This window comes from Aquarana catesbeiana, linkage group LG10 (assembly GCF_042186555.1).
Source record: "Aquarana catesbeiana isolate 2022-GZ linkage group LG10, ASM4218655v1, whole genome shotgun sequence".
In the NCBI taxonomy this organism is placed as follows: Eukaryota; Metazoa; Chordata; class Amphibia; order Anura; family Ranidae; genus Aquarana; species Aquarana catesbeiana.
Genome location: NC_133333.1, coordinates 139,307,644 through 139,327,771, shown reverse-complemented (window position 1 = coordinate 139,327,771; position 20,128 = coordinate 139,307,644). Strand labels below are relative to the sequence as shown.

The 20,128-nt window shown below is 43.5% G+C and overlaps 1 protein-coding gene across 1 annotated transcript in view; it reads right to left on the bottom strand.

Annotated features, from left to right (window-relative positions):
- Window positions 1-1,514: 1,514 nt before the first annotated feature.
- Window positions 1,515-20,128, bottom strand: part of LOC141110923 (sulfotransferase 2B1-like) — a 157,011-nt gene continuing 138,397 nt past the window's right edge. Inside the window, exon 6 of the mRNA XM_073602723.1 lies at window positions 1,515-3,111. Coding sequence (XP_073458824.1) covers window positions 2,996-3,111 — 116 coding nt within the window. The 3' untranslated portion in view covers window positions 1,515-2,995. The remainder of the gene's footprint in view (window positions 3,112-20,128) is intronic.

Below are 20,128 nucleotides of genomic sequence, written 5' to 3'. Positions count from 1 at the left end.
TTCCTCTGTGCATAATGGTGGGGCTACAGAAGAAGTAACTGTGGACAAGGGGCCGGTGGAATAGGCCACTTTGGCAGCTGCGTTGGAAGGCAAACTACTATTAGCCTGAGTGACAGAGGATGAGGACGGTTTTGTTATCCACTCCACCAACTACCAATGACTGTGCAACTGTCAGTTAAAGCGACGCAGTGTGTATCGCAAAAAATGTCCACACGCTACCCAAAATAAAATATGTTTTTGATGCTTTTGCATTGCAATAAACTATCTTTGTTTTATATTGTATGGATTCTTGTACTATCATCTCGGCTAGTACACATTCTAAACACAACTCAAATGTGCCGGATAATGCCAGAGGGGCATTTGTGGCACATTTATATTGACATGAATGGAGGCATTTGGGGAGCGATAAAGCTAGCCGAATGCTACATGTCAGATACATTTTGGCACAACGTGAAGTGATGCCAATGTGACCATGTGAACAACACTTTCTCCTGCATGCACATAAGTGACACAGAGCGATGACAGTTTGTGGGGCTTCAAAACAGATGAAAAGTCTGCTTTAGATGCTTAGCCTAAAGGAAAACCTATGGAGTAATCCCTTCTCTTTTAACTGGTGCTGTACACATTATGGACTGGTGATGATATTTAAGTGATTAGTACAATATTCTGTAGCATTACATAGGGGCACAGGGTGGCATGACAACATGTGATGTGGATTGCATGGTGTTGGTTATTGGAATAGTCCCTTATTTTCAAAGAAGTAGCACATATTCTCTTAAAGGGCTCGTTCCCACTAGCAGTGCTCTCCAAAGAGCGATCCACATTCAACAACAGCATTTGACAGGCAGTAAGGAGACGTTTTATCACCTCCTCACTGTCTGCATTAACCCCTTCATCACCACACAAGCACGTCGCAACCGCGTGCATTGCATACGGCTGTGGGGTGCTTGCAGAGTGGCCCCGTTCACCTGATTCACCTGATCCTCTGTAGTGGAGTCAGGCATGTGAAGAAGGAGTCCGACGTGACTCCGAAACATTGCACTTATTTTGTTGTAATGTGATCTCTCTGCAATAAAGTTTTGGACTGCAATTCAAGATTCATGGTGTGCTGGCGAACATGTGTTTTTATCTGTATTCAACTGACTGGGTCGTAGTGTGGGTATAACTCCTCCTGGGACTACAAGCAAACCATCATTGTATGTGTAGACGCATGGAGGTTGCCTCTGTAGCTAAAAGGGGTAGTGGTTGTGGGCAGTAAAAGTGTAGTTCAACCGTGGAGTTTTACCACCCCCAACCTCACATGTAAACGAGCCTTCAAAGCAAATCTTTTTTTTTTTGCAAAGTGAATTTTCACTTTGTTTCACCTCATTCTCTAAGGTAAGTGAAAATTTTGAATGAGAACATGCTCTACTATAATAAATCACCACCATTGTGTTTGAAAATGCTACTTGTATAAAGCAATAAAGTTATTAAGAATAAACTGGAAAGCAGCAGGTTTTTTATTTTGTTTATTGCATTATTCCTACACTCATTTTGAGATTTTGGTGTTTACAAGTTTAAAACAGTTTTTTTTGCTAGAAAATTACTTAGAACCCCCAAACATTATATATTCATTTTTTTATAACACCCTAGAGAATAAAATGGCGGTCATTGCAATACTTTTTTTCACACCGTATTTGCGCAGCGGTCGTAGAAGCGCACTTTTTTTTGGAAAAAATTCACTTTTTTTATATTGTGTAGGGCTGCAACTAACGATTATTTTCATAATCGATTAGTTGGCCGATTATTGTTTCGATTAATCGATTATTCGGTTAATAACCTTAAAAAAAAAGTGTGGTGTATAATTTACTTAATGTGTAAAGTTTTTTTAAAAAGGTAATTTATTCTTACATATCTCTATGCAGTGGTAAAAATAAATAACCAACTATATGGTTAGGGAGCAAAATATCGAATCCACTCTGAGAATAACAGACAGAAGAGATATACTGTACATACTATTAGAGGAGATATACTGTATATACTATTAGAAGAGATACACTGTATAAACTATTAGAGGGGATATACACTGTATATACTATTAGAGGATATATACTGTATATACTATTAAAGGGCGAATCTGGTAAATATCATCAGACTCAGTGATCACATTTTTTTATTAAAAACAAAAACAATGTCTTCCTTCAAAAATAATGTCATTTTAAGAATGTTTGTTCTTTCATTCAGCGAATGTACAAAGATTTTTGTCTGAATATTCTCGTCTGAAAATTGATTCATGTGGCCAGCATAAGGCTCAGTACACACCTATGCTGTTGGCTTTTGATCTGTTTCTCTCTCTTATTTATTTTACTTGATTTAATTTATTTTTTCACTGTTTTTTTTTTTTTTTTTTAAATTTGGGTCACTTTTATTCCTATTACAAGGAATGTAAACATCCCTTGTAATAGAAAAAAGCATGACAGGACCTCTTAAATATGAGATCTGGGGTCAAAAAGTCCTCAGATCTCATATTTGGACTAAAATGCAATAAAAAAAAAAAATGTTATTTGAAAAAATGACTTTGAAAAAATGGCCATTTAAGACGTATGGGCAGAAGTGACGTTATGACGTTGCTTCCACCCTGCTATGGTATGGAGACGGGTGGGGGCCATCTTCCCCTCACTCGTCTCCATACCCGGACAGGTCCCGATCGCCTCTTCTGCTGCCGACGGCTCCGGTAAGCGGTGGAGGGCGCGAGAGAGCGGCGGGAGGGGGGTGCGAATCTGCCGCAGAGACCACCAATATCGCAAACATGACTGGCTCCTGAAGAGATGGATACCTCGGTTGTGGCAGCAGCTGCTGCCATTACCGAGATATCCATCTTCAAAGTGCCGACGTATATGTACAGGAGCCGGTCGGCAAGTGGTTTTTATAAAAATCAAACAATAAAATTATTTAAAAAATACATTTTGATTAAAAAGTAACATGATGCTTTCCGCTGATGTCTTGTGTTCTGAAATCATATGTCTTCCCAAAAAAACTTCATATTTAAATCTTTCATTTTCTCTTGATACACTTTATCAAAATATTCATTCTGGGCAACTGTAAAGTGGTTCTTCCAGTCTCCAGTGATCCCTGCAAGGACAAAACAGTTGATACATATAAGCTAGAATTCAGTTTAGCAAGTCACTATCACACTTTCAAAAAGCTACTACAGGTATATTTAGTCTGTTAAAGGCCCCCCGAACACCAGAACTCCTGACAGGAAGTCAGTAGACATTAAAAATTTGCTAAAAGCCATGTATTGGCCAGAATTAGGGATGAGCTTGATGTTCGACTCGAACATCAGGTGTTCTCCCATTTGCCGAAGACCGAACACTATGGGGCGTTCGCAGCAAATTCGAGTGCCACGGAACTCCCCATAATACACTGCGAGATTGCAGTGCATTGCTGTATGATGATTGGCGAAAGCATGCACCTGACTGTGGACAGGGTGAGGTTATTCAGTTAGTGGCAGTGTAGTATATATATATATATATTTTATATACTCTGCATCCAGTGTAGCCTACATCTACAGTGCATTCCGTGGTGTACTGTTTCTAGTTCATTTCTGGTGGTATACACAGTACACAATACAGTGCAGTGTGATGTTGCAAAACAAAATATACATCATGTCCGGAAGGCCACCAAGGAGAGGCTCACAGGTCACTAAAAGAGGGCAAGCAGTCAACAGTGGTGGTTGTGGACATGGTGCATCCTCTGCAGATGGCCGTGGGGCATGCTTGTCCTTTTTTTCTCCTGCTGGCCATGTTATTAAAGTGGAGGGCTACCCTAAAAAAAAAAAAATTGCATGAAAAATCCTAAAGAAATTAAAAAAAAACATTTGAAAAAAAAAAAAATTTTAAACTTACCTAAACCCTTGTTGCTAGGCAGTCTTCCTAATCTGCCTCTTCCTATTCCACGGCATGTTGTGCTCCTTGGTAAGCGGCCCATTGCCTTCTGGGAACTGTGTGTGTTCCCAGAACACCACGGGGCCATTCACAGAGCGTCGCGCCGCTCGCACGTGCGCAGTAGGAAACTGGCAGTGAAGCCGCAAGGCTCCACTGCCTGTTTCCCTTACCTAGGATGGCGGTTCTGGGACCCGAGAGCCGAGGGACGGGTCGGCCTCGAGCAGCCGACATTGCGGGCACCCAGGACAGGTAAGTGTACTTATTTAAAGTGTTTACAGTGTTTGTAGCTGCTGACTTTTCAATTTTTTTTTTCAGGGACAGAATCCCGCTTTAAGCCAGAACATTCAGAAGAGTTGGTGGAGTGGATAACAAAGCCGTCCTCATCCTCCTCATTCTCTGTCACTCAGGCTTAGAGTAGTTTGTTTACAATGCAGCTGCCAAAGCGGCCTATTCCACCGTCTCCTTGTCCACAGTTACTCCTTCTGTAGCCCCACCATCATGGATGGAGGAGTCCCCCCGAACTATTCGACCACAGTGTCAGGTACATGCTGCTGGTGGATGCGCAACGATTTGAAGGCTCCGATGCTGGAACTGGGAGGGTATCTTCTGGTATAATCCCTAACGCTATCCCTATGCTTTTTTTTTGGTCAAAATTAACGATGGCCGAACGGTTCGGCCCAAGCATAAATCCGAGGTTGTTCGGACATTCGTTGAACGAACATTCGAATTCGAAAGGGTTCCGCAGCAAATTCGAAAGCCGCGGAACCCCATTAAAGTCTATGGAACACTAACATAAAAAACCAAAAGTGCTAATTGTAAAGGCTTCTATGCAAGTTATTGTCATTAAAAGTGTTTGGGGACCCGGGTCCTGCCCCAGGGGACATGTATCAATGCAAAATAAAGTATTAAAAACGACTGTTTTTTCGGGAGTAGTGATTTTAATAATGCTTAAAGAAAAAAATCCATACCAGACCCTTATCCGAGCATGCAACCTGGCAGACCGCAGGAAAAGAGGGGGCTCACTTAAATTCTAAAAAAATCGTAAGTTCTAAAAAAAATCGTAAAATTAAAAAAAAAAAAAATCATAAATTCTAAAAAGATTTGAAAAATAATCGTAAATTTGTAAAAAATTGTAAATTCTAAAAAAAAATTCCAAAAAAACATAAATTCGAAAAAAATCATTATTCTAATAATCTGAGTGTAGTCAAAAAAAATCATAAATTCGTAAAAAATCGTAAATCCGAAATAAAATCGTACATTCTAAAGAAAACATGAATTCATAAAAAATCGTGAATTCGAAAAAAATCGGAAATTCAGAAATTTTAAAAAATTCGGATATTCAAAAAAAATCAGAAATTCGAAAAGAAATTGTAAATTCCGAACTTCCGATTTCTTTTCAATTTCTGAATTTCCTTTTTTTTAACAATTTTCCGATTTCTTTTGAATTTCAGATTTATTTTTTGAATTTCAGATTTTTTTTGAAATTTCAGATTTTTTTTGAAATTTCAGATTTATTTTGAAATTTCAGATTTTTTTAAATAATTTTTTCGAAATTACTATTTTTTTAGAATTTTTTTTTGAATTTCGGATTTTTTTAGAATCTACAAATTTATGAATTGCGATCACAACGAATGACCCGAAAAACTAGAAAAAAAAACAAAAATGAAACGAAAACGAACACATTTTTCGTCAGTGCACATGTCTAGTATTCTGATATCCATTTTTGTAATATAATGGGGCATACACACGGTCGGACTTTTCGTCTACAAAAGTCCGACAGCCTGTCCGACAGACTTCCGGCGGACTTTCGGCGGACTTGCGGCAGACTTTCTAACGAACGGACTTGCCTACACACGACCACACAAAAGTCCGACGGATTCGTACGTGATGACGTACACCAGACTAAAATAAGGAAGTTCATAGCCAGTAGCCAATAGCTGCCCTAGCGTGGGTTTTTGTCCGTCGGACTAGCACACAGACGAGCGGATTTCGGGGTCCGTCGTAGTTACGACGTAAAGATTTGAAGCATGTTTCAAATCTAAAGTCCGTCGGATTTGAGGCTGAAAAAGTCAGCTGAAAGTCCGGGGAAGCCCACACACGATCGGATTACCAGCCAGCTTTAGTCCGTCGGCGTCCGTTTTGTAGACGAAAAGTCTGACCGTGTGTATGCCCCATAAGTTTACGAGCCATATACATAGATCTCAACTACATCACATGCATTTCAATTGGGAGGGTATGTTCTGGTATAATCCCTAACAATGCTTTTTCTTGGTCAAAATTAGGGATGGGCGAATGGTTCAGCCCTAGCATAAGCCCAAGGTTGTTCAGATGTTCGGTGAACAATGAACATTCGAAGTCGAATTTGCCGAGGTTCCATGGCAAATTCGAAAGCCACAGAACCCCGTTAGAGTCTATGGGACACTAACATGAAAAACCAAAAGTGCTCATTTTAAAGGCTTATATGCATATTATTGCCATAAAAAGTGTTTAGGGACCTGGGTCGGGGTATGGGGACATGTAATACAAACAAAAGTTTTAAAAAGGCCATTTTTTTCAGGAGCAGTGATTTTTTTTTAATGCTTAAAGAGAAACAATAAAAATTAAATATTCATTTAAATATCGTGCCTGGGGGGGTGTCTATAGTATGCCTGTAAAGTGGTGCAGTTTTCCCGTGTTTAGAACAGTACCACAGCGAAATTACATTTTTAAAGGAAAAAAAGTAATTTAAAACTGATCACGGCTGTAATAAATTGTTGGGTCTCGGCAATATAGATAAAAATAATTTAAAAAAATGGCATGGGTGTGGTATGGATATTAAGGGGAACCCTGCGCCAAATTTAAAAAAAAAAATGGCATAGGGGTCCCCCCCAAAATCCATACCAGACCCTATTCCAAGCACACAACCTGGCAGGCCACAGGAAAAGAGAGGGGGACAAGAGAGCGCCCTCCCTCCTGAACAGTACCAGGCCACATGCCCTCAACATGGGGGGGGATGCTTTGGAGTCATGGGGAGGGGGAGAAGTGAACTTACTTCTAGTGCCGCGGTGCCCCGGGAGGAAGTGGGAGCTGGAAACCTCTAAAAAGAGGGTTTCCGCTCCCTCCCAAAAAATGACATGCCAAATGTGGCATGTCAAGGGGTCACCTTCCCTTAAAGCGGAAGTTCCATTTTTGGGTGGAACTCCGCATTAAATACCGGGGTTATGGCAGCAGCTAGCTGCCATAACCTCGATATTTTAAAAAATGACTTCTTTCAGATAAAAGTGGTCTCAGCAGGGGATTCGCCACGTGATTACTTTTATGGGGGCAGAAGAGGGCCCCTCTCCCGCTGCACTCTGGTTGTCGTTGCCGCTTTCCGGAGCCGTCGGTAACGGCAGAGATGATCGTGTGCGCTCCCCTCACTGCCTACATGCCAGGTGAGGGAAAGATGGCCCCCGCTCAGCTCCATAGCATTGGAGGGTGGAAGCGACGTTAAACTTCACTTCCGCCCATGGCTCTTAAAAGGGGAAAAAAAAATTTGTAAAAAAAAAAAAAAAATATATATGACATTTATTTTTATTTATTTATTTTTTTATTGTATTTTTGTGTAAATATGAGATCTGAGGTCTTTTTGACCCCAGATCTCGCATTTAAGAGGCCATGCTTTTTTTCTATTACAAGGAACGTTTACATTCCTTGTAATAGGAATAAAAGTGACCCAATTTTTTTTTATATAATATAATTTTAAACAAAATAAAAATTTAAAGCACCCAGTCTCGCCGAGCTTGCGCGCAGAAGCAAACGCATACGTGACCGCATATGAAAATGATGTTCAAACCACACATGTGAAGTATCGCCGCGAACGTTAGAGCAAGAGCAATAATTCTAGCATTAGACCTCCTCTGTAACTCGAAAACTGGTAACCTGTAGAACTTTTTAAACATCCCCTATGGAGATTTTTAAGGGTAAAAGTTTATCGCCATTCCTTGAGCGGACGCTATTTTTAAGCATGATATGTTGGGTATCAATTTACTCAATGTAACATTATCTTTCAGAGTATAAAAAAAAAGAAATTGGGCTAACTTTACTGTTGTCTTATATTTTGATTAAAAAAAGTGTATTTTTTCAGAAAAATTGCGCTTGTGAGACCGCTGCGCAAATACGGTGTGACATAAAGTATTGCAACGACCTCCATTTTATTCTCTGGGGTGTCTGAAAAAAAATATGTTTTGGGGGTTCTAAGTAATTTTCTAGCAAAAAAAAAAAATGATTTTAACTTGTAAACACTGAGTCCGAAAAATAGGCTTGGCCCTTAAAGTGGAGTTCCACCCAGAAATGGAACTTCCGCTGATCCGGTTCCTCCCCTCCTTCGGTGTCACATTTGGCACCTTTCAGGGGGAGCAGATACCTGTCTAATCCAGGTATTTGCTCCCACTTCCAGTGAAAGAGTGCCGCAGAATCCGCTGCAAACTACGACATGTCCGGCCCCTCCTCTGCCCCTCCCTCGCAGGTTCCAGAAGACAGCAGGCAGGGCCGATCCTGGGCGGGTGAGTGGGCCCGCAGAGGTGGGGGCGCCGAAGCTCCAGAGTGCTCCCCTCCCTCCTCCTCTCCTTGTCTGTGTCCAGAGGCGGAGCGCATGTAGCGAGTGCTGCGGATCCCCATCCTGCTTGCTCTCTCTGTCGGCAACTGACAGGAGTGTATCAGAGGAGGAGAGACTGTGCCACCGCTGTTATCAACAGGAAGAGGGCTCTCTGTGTTTACTGCCCATCCCCCCTCCCTCCTCCTGTCAGAGGAGGAGAGTGAAGCAGCCGGAGATCAGAGGCGCCGTGTCTCTGAGTGGAGAGAGAGCAGCCGTGCTGCTGTACTAGTGAGCGGCGCTTGCCAGCACAGCCGCCCACTATGTTTCTTCCCCCTCCTTCATATAGACCAGGGAAGAAATACAATAAAAAAGGAGCAGAGAAGAGGATTGTGGGACATGTAGTTCTGAGGACTGGCGGCCCCATTGTAACCCGTAAACTGCAGCCCACACAGCATGCCCAGCTTAATGGGAGAGGGGGAGAGAGAGAGAGAGAGCCAGGAGCCTGGGAAAGTGCACACAGGACTCCAGGGAAAGGACATTGCTAAGGGGAAGCCATCAGAGAGAGAGAACCCCGCTGCCCTTTGCCAGAGGGAAAGCCACACAGCCTAGCGCCTTCCCTGGTGAAGAAAGGAATGGAGTAATTGCCAGAATCTAGACCTGAGCGATACCCAGCGGAGTCAACACGGCAACCCAGAGTGAGCTGACTCCTGATCAGAGGAAACGTTGCTGGGTCAGGTGAGAGGGCCGTAGATCTGCAGTCTCTGACTGTCTCCTGTAGTATGTCTGCAGTCTCTGATCATGTCCTGTTGTATGTCTGCAGTCTCTGATTGTCTCCTGTAGTATGTCCACAGTCTCTGATCCTCTCCTGCAGTATGTCTGCAGTCTCTGACCATCTCTTGTATCATGTCTGCAGTCTCTGACCATCTCCTGTAGTATGTCTGCAGTCTTTGACCATCTCCTGTAGTATGTCTGCAGTCTTTGACCATCCCCTGTAGTATGTCTGCAGTCTCTAACCGTCTCCTGTAGTATGTCTGCAGTTTCTGACCATCACCTGCAGTATTTCTGCAGTCTCTGACCATCTCCTGTACTATGTCTGCAGTCTCTGACCATCTCCTGAACTATGTCTGCAGTATGTCTGGGGGCTTTTTCTAACAGACTCTCTAACAGAAGCCCTCTCTTTATGCATCAGAGAGACTCCCCTCGAGGTCCCATTAGTGTATTCTCTTCCTTAATTTTCTTTATTGTTAAAAGATCATGGGAGGATCCCAGGTTAACGATGACTTCTTAGGGGAGCATCTTTGTGTTTGAGTTGTTGCCATAGAAACATTTGTAAAGGGGAGGAGTTAGTAAGATGACCACGCCCATGTGGTGGCGTCAGAAATATTTCTGCACCCAGGTGTCTGTGACCCTAGGATTGGCCCTGACAGCAAGGACCATTCAGAGCGTGCAGCGCGACTCACGCATGCGCAGTAGGGAACCAGGCTGTGAAGCCACACTTCCTGCTACCCTTACTGAAGATGCCGGCTCCTACACCCGGAGCCAAGGGACGGGTACGCTTCAGGTGAGGACATCGCGGGTGCCCTGGACAGGTAAGTGTCCTTATTTTAAAAGTCAGCAGCTGCAGTATTTGTAGTTGCTGACTTTATTTATTTTTTTTGCAGGCAGAACTCCGCTTTAAGTAGGTAATGAACATTAATAAATCTTATTTTTAGCAAGGATCTGCTGTTCTCTACTGTCTGTATTTGTAAATAGTTGTTGTTTGTTAATTAACACAGAGTTATTTGGTTATAGACAGGTACTTCTTGTCACTGCTAGGTGGGTTAAAAACCATGATTGGAGGACTGTGATAATTTATCAAAGGGAGTTTCCAGGAAGTAGAAACAGAATTGAACGACATGACCATCCATGCTGGAGCTGCCGCTGTATTTTATCCAGGCCAGAAGCAGGGATTATTTGGCAAGTGTTTCTATATTTAAGATGGTTCTAAAGCCAAAAGTTTTTTTACCTTAATGTATTACCTGCATAAAGGTAAAAAACATTTTATAGCTTTCTGTCCTCACCCACCTCCCTAAATATTTACCTGAGTTCTCAATCGATCCAGCGCTGTGCAAGCCTGTATCTCTTCACTTCTCTCTCCTTCTTCACACAGGGACTGTGGCAGCAGCAGGAGCAAATGGCTTCTGCTGTTGTCAATCAAGTGCTATGAGAAGGAAGTGGGGAGTGGTGCCAAGCCACACTGTGTGTCTATGGAGCCTGGCACACACAGCTCGGGAGCGGCCACGCATGTGTGCCCTTGTAGCAAGCAGCTTGCTATGGGTGCACACAGAAGTGAAGATCACCAGCAGAAACTCTAGAAGAGGAGGATCAGGGTCGCTTTGTGCAATACTATTGCACAGAGCAGGTGGGTATAACATGATTATTTTTTAATTAAAAAAATTCCCTTTAGGCCCCTTTCACACGGGGCAGACTCTGTCATTCAGATCTGTCTGCTCAGCGGGTGATCTGTCTGCTGAGCCCTGCTGAGCAGGCGCATGATAGGTCTGTGTCCGCCCTGCTTCTGCTGAGTGGACATGGACACAGCCTGACGTTCTCTATTGGGCGGTTGGATGGAAATGGACTGCCTGTCTATTTCCATCCAACTGTCATCCAATCTGATTCCGCTAGATGGATGTGGAACGAATTTTCATCCGTCTGTTTTTGGCAGACTGGATCGGATCAGATGCAGGCGGGTGTAAACGGACACATGTCCATTTACATCTGCCTCCCCATAGAGAACAATGGGTGGTCCAATCAGGTCCCCCGGAAAAATGGACAGGTGGACCCAATCGGTCCGCTTGTGTGAAAGGGGCCTAAGTAACACTTGAAAGTCAAAGTTGCCCCCAGAAAAGTAATAGAGGGGACAACAGTTCTAGGGAATTACTTTAATTTCCTGGAATTTCCTCTCACTTCCTGTTTGGTCATGGGACAGGAAGTGAAGGGAAATCTCCGCAATGGGACACAGATGGTGCAAAAAAAAAAAAACCTGACAGGGGTTATAACCCTCTCTTGCTCTATCCAAAATAAAAAAAAACATTTTTGCCTATAATTCTACGTTAATAGTTTACTATTGTTGTCCATAGCTTCAGGGTTTATATACTGTATGTATATATTTAAAGACTGGTGACAGAAGTATATCTGTCCCCTTGTTATCTCACATACCAGGTAGTGTGGTCTGTGATAAAGCGAATTGTTTGGTGGTCACCTTGCTGTATGTTAGTAGGTGAACCTGTTTCTTGCAATAGAGTTTATATTTAGCATATTCTAGTTAAGGCCTGATTCACACTTATGCAGGTTGCAGTTTGCATATTCCAGGTGCATTTTGCGTCTTTCAATACACGTTTGTGATCCATTGAAACCAAAAATCAGAAAGAAGTCCCTGGCCCTCTCCATAAAATGCACAGATGTGAACTACATATATAGGAAACCATGTTAAATGGACTGTAGTGTGTTTCTGCAAAACTGAAAACGCACTAAAAAATGCATAGGTGTGAACCAGGCCTTAAGCGATACTAAACGCAAAAATGAAAATGTCATCATTAGCTACAAAAATATTATATCTGACTATGGGAGTCATTTACTATAGCGCGCGCATCGCTAATTTGCGCTAATTAGCACGAATTAGCTCTAAAACGGTATTCACTATAGCGCTGGTGAGAAAATACTCCCACAATCAAATTTACTATAGTTCCCTGAAACTAAATAGCGCCCAAATCCTTACTCTGCTAAAAGCTGGAGAAATCAGTGAAAGAACAGCAGCGCGCCATGACACCTCCCTCTGCCAAGTACAACAAGTAACAGAATCCCATGCTATACATTTGCGAGAACTCCACAGACACCTAGAAGATCTCAACAACCGTGGCAGGCACCACAACTTGAGGGTAAGAGGCATGCCTGAAAGCATTGAGCCCAATAGGCTACCCCAAGCCACAATAGCCCTCTTTAATGACCTCCTGGAAAGGCCCCAAGATGCCCCCATAGAAATGGAGCGCATACTCAGAGCTCTCAGACCACGAGGCAGAGATACAGATCCCCCCAGGGATGTAGTATGCTGCCTTGTCAGCTTCCCTCAAAAAGAAGAAATCCTGAGGAAAGCACGGAACAGGGGTCGCATTATGTCCCACGGCGCAGAAATTAAAATTTACCAAGACCTATTGAATATCACTCTGCAACGCAGAAAGGAGCTGAGGCCCCTCCTGGACCTCCTACGCTCTAAATCAATCACCCATCGCTGGAAATTTCCTTTCTGCCTCTCAGCCTCTAACTAAGGCCGCACAGCAAATCTGAAAGTCCCAGAGGACCTAGAACACTTCTGTGGCTCCCTAGAGATCCCCACGATTGACCTTCCTGACTGGTAAAGCGATTTTTGTCTGCCACCATTGCAACGGGCCCCCTCCAGGGAAGACATCAGCGATGCAGATCAACATGGCCCGAGATGCAGACGCTCACTTATACCGCACCATTCACCTCCAGCCGCACAAGACGCTCCGAGAAATGACAGCCCTACAGCATCTCCAGCACACAGAAGAGCACGTTTCTCCACCTAAAGGAAACCCCTGCTTTCCTCCTTCAATTAACAGATCAAGGTCGGTACCTTCACATCATTAACTGTCTCTATCTTCTGAGCAACCTTTACCCTCCCTCGCACCTAAACTCCATGAAGATCCGCCCCAACAGGATGCCTTAACATCTTGCCAACCCGCATCACGTCACGACCCTACCAGTAAGAGATTAATGGCATCTGCAACACTCCAATCTTATTAACAAAATCAGTATCTCAGCTTCTGGAAGATCTCAAAAGTTGAACCATGCTCAGAAGAATGCAATTCTTCACACAAAGATGCGATCTAGCAACTAGGAGGTCACAACCCATACAACCTAGAATCCCACTTGGGCCTACCCCCTACGAGTCCCGCACCACCACTGTCACAACCCAAAACGACCATCTACAAGCGACCGAGAAGAGGTAAACATGGAGCGGCCACACGTAGGAACTCTCACCATCTTTACCCTTGCCATGGCAAATCCTGACTAACTGCCAACCCTGAATCAAGGTTATTCTTGCTTGACGACGACTTCCAGAGAGGATCCCAAGACACTTGTGCAAGCCCCTGCTCTTCGACGCACACCATCTCTTATACACCACCAGGGTTTGCAGACTCTTGGAAGACCACCGAACAAGTACTTTCCCCCCCACCAATTGCCCACTCGCTAAATTAGTGGTGAACTAAGGGAGTAATACCTCCAGCTCTATACCATCCTCTGCCGGACCTCTCATTAATTCTTACTTTTCCCAACCCTTGCCTTCTCCTTCCCTAGCCCTTTCTATTTTTTCCCCTTTTCTTTTTCTTCTTCTCTCCCCTACCAACCTTTCCCATACTCACTATATTACAAACCTCACTCCCCACTTTTATTTCACTACAGAACTGCACCGCTACCTGTAAGTATATCTTTCGTATTTTTAAAGCAAACTATTTACTCTAGTTGTGACATGAGCACTCAAGATACGGCCGGAAGAATACAATCCCTCCTGACCATTGTACCATATACCTTGTTTCGTTGAGACGCACATTTTGCCTAATAAGCAAGGAGAGATTCCGAGGGAAAACATCAGAGGGGGTGATATCCTAACCATACAACACCTCTTAAACCCAACCTAACCCTAACCATCCCCACTGCTTATACTCTACCAGACCTGAAACTTGTAAGCGAACCCAAAACACAGAAGATCACCAGACGCAAGCAACACGCTTATTGTCAAAAATATCTCACAACCCAACCTCTATCCCTATCCCCACCCTCAGACCCTCTCTCGGAATCTCTCCCAATTATCCCAGTTAATGTTAAAGTTTATGTCGGAATATTTCTACATGTTTTCGAGTGTTCTTTACATCGCAAAGTCTACCCATACTAGTTGTACACGTTCTTGTAATTTTTTTTTTTTTTTTACCACGCTTGTTATATCTGACTTCAAACCTATACTGTCACGCCAAATCCCAGTCAGTCGTGATTGCACTACCTCCCTATAGCTTTTTTACTCCTATACTCACCGCAGGGAAACCCACTAACATGACCGCACAGGGGTTCACCCCCCAAGAGCGGGAATCCCAACTTTCACTCCTGCCACCCTCATCATACCTCTACTCCCACTACAGAGCCAACACTGGGGATCCCGCATACTTGCACCCAAACTTCCCTTACAATACCATTAACAGAGACTCCCCCATACGAGCACATGACCTCAATGATGTCGGAGACCCCACCCATCAAGAGACCACTATCTGCCACGCCCTCATCCAGCGAACTCTGGTAGTTCCCGCTGACTCAATCCAGAACCCCCCTTGCTAGGGTGATCTAGCAGGCCTATCCTCACTTCCGGACTTGACCCACATCTTCCCTACCACCCTCTCCTCACCCCCTTCCTTACCACCGCCTCTTCCTCGCCCCCCCTTCACCCACAACCTCCCACCCCCCCAAACACCAAACCTCCCTCTGACCTCTCTGAGACCTTCTCTCACGCCGTACATACATCTCTCTCTCCCTCCAACCCTCCACCCGCCTGCCTTTAGGGCGAAACCACACCATACAAATTCATACTACTAGACTCTCCCACACCCTATTTGATCACCATCAAACTCACTAGGGCCTCTACCATGACCTCATCTGCGCCCTGCTCACTTAAAATAATATCTCTTAACGCAAAAGGCCTTAATATTCCAGAAAAAGGTCACAAATTCTAGCCAACATGTACAGTCTAAAAGCAGATATATTCCTGCAGGAGACCCACTTTAAATCAAACAACATTCCCAAATTAGAAAACTTTCACTACCCACACATATACCACGCCACATCCCCCTCCACCAAAACCAAGGGAACTTCCATCCTGATATCTAGACACCTCCCCCTTCAAATGTCAGACACACTAGCTGACGAACAAGGTCGTTATATTTTCCTCAAGGACACCCTCTGGGACAAACCGATCACCCTTGCCAATATATATAGCCCTAACACCTCTCAGGTCCCGTTCTTCAGATCGATAACCCGTCTATTAACATCATACCAATCTGGAATCCTTATTCTAGGAGGAGACTTTAATGTCCCCCTAGACCCCCTCATTGACAAAAATCCACTGGAACCTCCCAACTGCCATTCCATGCCCTGCGACAAATTAATCTTTCCCTTCAAGAACTCAAGATAAAGAGAAAATACACCTATCCAAGAAACTCTTTTAAGAGTTTAGCAACAAAAGCAGCCACCTACTAGCACAAGCCCTACGAGCCAAAAAACTAAAGCAACTGTTCACCAACTCATAACTTCTTCAGGGAACACATTAAAAAACAATCTAGACATAGCACAAGAATTCGAACACTGCTACGCAAAACTTTATAACCTTTCCACCTCGGAAACACAAATGCCCGCACCCACAACTAGGCCATCCCTCATACAAAACTTCCTAGAGAAGCACTGCCCAAAATCACTTACCTCAGATGATGCAGACAAACTTGACCTCCCATTAACAATGACTGAATGGGACTTAGCACTCAAGCAGCTGAAACCGAGGAAAAGTCCCGGACCAGACGGTCTATCAGCGGTATACTATAAGACTTTCTCAAGCATACTGTCCTCCCCCTTCCTCAAAGCATTTAACTCACTTTCTGCAGAGAATCCACTCACACTTGGTATGCTAGAAGCACACATCTCTGTAATCCCCAAAGAAGGGAAGGACCCTACCCACGCAACGAGTTACAGACCAATATCCCTACTAAATGTAGACATCAAAATATTCGCTAAGATACTCGCTAATCGTCTGCTCCCTTTTCTCCTCTCAACGATAAGCACAGACCAAGTGGCCTTTGTTCCTGGCAGGGAAGCCAGGGACAACACCATTAAAGCCATAAACCTACACCACCTCTTATCCACTTCCAAACAAGCAGGCTTCTTCCTATCCTTGGATGCGGAGAAGACGTTTGACAGAGTGGCCTGGGACTACATGGAAGCAGTCCTCAGAACCCTGGGTCTGGGTAGACGCCTATTAAGCTTTATAATGGCGCTCTATTCCAGCCCGACAGGTAAAGTCCGAGTCAACGGCCTCCTGTCAAACGCCTTCTCTAGCCACAATGGAACGAGGCAGGGCTGCCCCCTCTCGCCCTTACTATTCATACTCACCTTAGAACCATTCCTACATAGCCTTGGACACAACCCATATATTAGAGGTGTTCATACTTCCCTCAAAGAATACAAACTTGCTGCTTTTGCAGATGACATCCTTCTCTTCCTCACAGAACCACATATATCACTCCCAAACCTCCTCTCAGAATTCCAACGGTTCAGATTAATCTCCAACCTTAAGATCAATTTCTCCAAGTCCCATGCCCTGAATATATCTCTCCCGAACCAACTCGTCATCCAATGCCAAAACAACTTTCCTTTCAAATGGAAGGAAGATGCTATAACATATCTTGGCATCCAACTCCCCAGGTCTCTCAAACACTTATACCTCAAGAATTATCTACCAATTCTACACAGTCTTACTAGTGATCTTAAGCGGTGGAACAAACCCACCTTTTCCTGGTTCGACAGAGCAGCCATCCTAAAAATAAATGTACTGCCCCGCATCCTATATATCTTACAAGCAGCCCCAACCCACATCCCCCTAGCCTTCTTCCGGACCTACAAGAGTCTGTGTACCAGATTTCTCTGGGCCAACCGGAAACCGAGAATCAGCTACTCCCACCTCTCTCTACCTAAGAATAAAGGAGGGATAGGCCTGTCAGACATAAGTAATTACTACAGGGCCAGTCACTTGACCAGAATCCTGGATTGGAACATCCACAATGAAATTAAAGACTGGGTTGAACTTGAAGCTTCCGTCACACCATCCCCCCTGCACTCACTGCCGTGGTTACTCCTGAAACATTATACAACCAAAACCCGCACCCACCCATTAATTGGCCCAACTCTTAGATGTTTCTATGAAACTTGCAAATCTACGCCCCTATCCTCAACTCCAGGCCCACTCACCTCATTACGCCTCAACCCGGACTTCCCCCCGGAATGCACAACAACTATCTAAAAGACTATCTAAAAGACATCTGGCCGCACAGCAAGATACTAGCACACCACTTTTTTGCACAAGGCAAACCCTTAACACAGGAAAAACTCCCATCTTTTTTTTTTTTTTTTTTAATACATTTTTATTAAAGAAAAATAAAGACAAGATATACTTATATCACAAACTATGTACAAGCATGGTGAGAAAGCAAAGTCAATTTCAGAGCTCGGAGATTTACAATGAGTGTCGAGAAGCCAGGAATACATTAACCACCTCTGTATATTCAAGAAGGAAGATGAACATTAATGTAGTAATTGAGTAGAAAAAGGCTTCTTTCTATGCAAACAGGAATCAAAATATAAAAACAAGATGAAAAACCTTGCTTCAGTTAAAAAAAGAGAGATAAAATAGAGCGAATAGAAAGAACGAAATGCATAGAACTAGATAATGGGAGAGAAAATAAAAGGGAGAGAAAGGGGAAAGTAGATAAGATAGAGGGTGAAATGGGAAGGGAGGGGGGGGGGGATGCTGGCATGCATGTGCAAAATATTGAGTTATCGAAATTTAGCTGGCGATGTATAAATGGTAGATCTATGGGATTTGCACTATAATATCCTTATATGAGGGGGTGGACTGAAATTTTACCCAGGGAGCCCAAGTAATTGAATGTCTTTCTGAAGTCCCTTTAATGTTATGGGTAATACTCTCCATGAGTTGAACTTCATTACCTTCTGAAGCCAGTCTTTTATTGACGGAATTGTTGTTTGGCCCCATAAGGTAGGTATTAAAGCTTTGGCGGTGTTCAATAGGTGAGGAATGAGTGAACGTTTATATGAGCCTATGGGGGTTTTAGTGGCATGGAAAAGGACAGTCCATGGGTAGACTGACCTCTGAAATCTGTGAGATCAGATTGCAAATGGCCGACCAAAAGGGGCGAATGAGTGGGCAGAACCACCAGACATGTGCATGAGTTGCTTCGTTCCCACAGTTCCTCCAGCACAATGGGGAACTGGCAGGGAACATTTGGTGTAGTCTAACGGGGGTGTAGTGCCACCTAGTGAGTAGTTTATAATTGACCTCTGCCATTTTAGAAGCAAGGGAGGAGGTGTGAGCTAGTTGTAAAACCTTATCCTTTAGGTTGTCTGAGATGGGGGAGCCCAGATCAGTTTAGTTTCCCACTTTGCCTGGAAGGGTGGAAAGGCGGGGTTTTGAAGAGCAATAAGAGCTTTATAAAATAGAGAAATACTATGTAAGGGAGGGTCTTTTTGGTGGAATATTTCTTCTATTTGGATTTAAATCTTGCAAACTTCTAAGCGGGTGAGGGAGAGAACTCAAGAAACATTGCAGTTGATGATATCTCCATTTATCAAGAAACGTGGCAGGGTTAGGATCAAGGATCATATGTAATGGTTTGAGTGTGTTGCCACGGAGGACGTGATGTAGTAGGAGAGGTTCTCTCGGTCTCCAGGATTTGAAGCCGGGATCTAATAAGCCTGGTAAAAAATATTTGTGATTAAGGAGAGGTGTTAAAGGGAAGTCATACCCCCATGAGAATTTTTTATGTAGGGCATCCCATATATCTAATGAGGATATCGTGAGTGCTGAGGTGGTTCGGTCAAGACTCCTGCAGGAGCGAGGTATCCAAGGAACCACCGAGAGATCAGCTCCACTCAAAAAGTATTCAAGTTGTACCCACAATTTTGAATTAAAAGCATATTTCCAGTCGGCCATCCTAGACAGTATAACCGCTTGATAATATGCCCTAAAATTAGGGAGTGCCAGTCCCCCAGTTCCCTTGGAGCGAAACAATAGCTCCCTAGATATCCTGGGGTGACTGTTCCTCCAAATAAAACGGGAGATCATGGTTTGCAAAATAGTAAAGAACCCCACTGGTACCCCCAGTGGGAGCATTTGAAAAAGAAAGAGTATGCGGGGCAATATATTCATTTTAATAATATTTACTTTTCCTAACCAGGTGTGAGATAAACTGGACCATTTTCGTAAGTCCTCCCTAATCCTGTTAAGCAAAGGGATGTAGTTATGCCGGAAAAGGGAGTGGGGGTTGGGAGTGAGATAAATACCTAGGTATTTCATATGTTGTGATACCCATTTAAAGGGAAAGAGGGGCTTCAGAGAAGTCACCTCGGACTGGGAGAGATTAATGTTTAAATATTCCGATTTAGATAGGTTTATTTTGAAGTTGGAAATTGACTGAAAGGTGGAAAATGCTGACATTAGGTTAGGTATTGAGATGCGTGGCTGCTGAATAAAAAATAGTATGTCGTCGGCATAAGCTGCGTATTTATGGGAGCTTTTACCTACTTGTACGCCCTGAATATTACCATTGTTCCTAATTGTCGCTAGGAAGGGTTCTAATGTAATGGCAAAAAGGAGGGGGGACAGGGGGCATTCCTGCCTAGTACCATTATGTAAAACAAAAGAGTAACTCAACGTCCCATTGATTCTAATTTGTGCTGATGGGTTAGAGTATAGGGATGAAATACGGTGATACATCTTAGGTCCCAATCCAAAATGTCTCAATGTCATCTTAAGATAGTC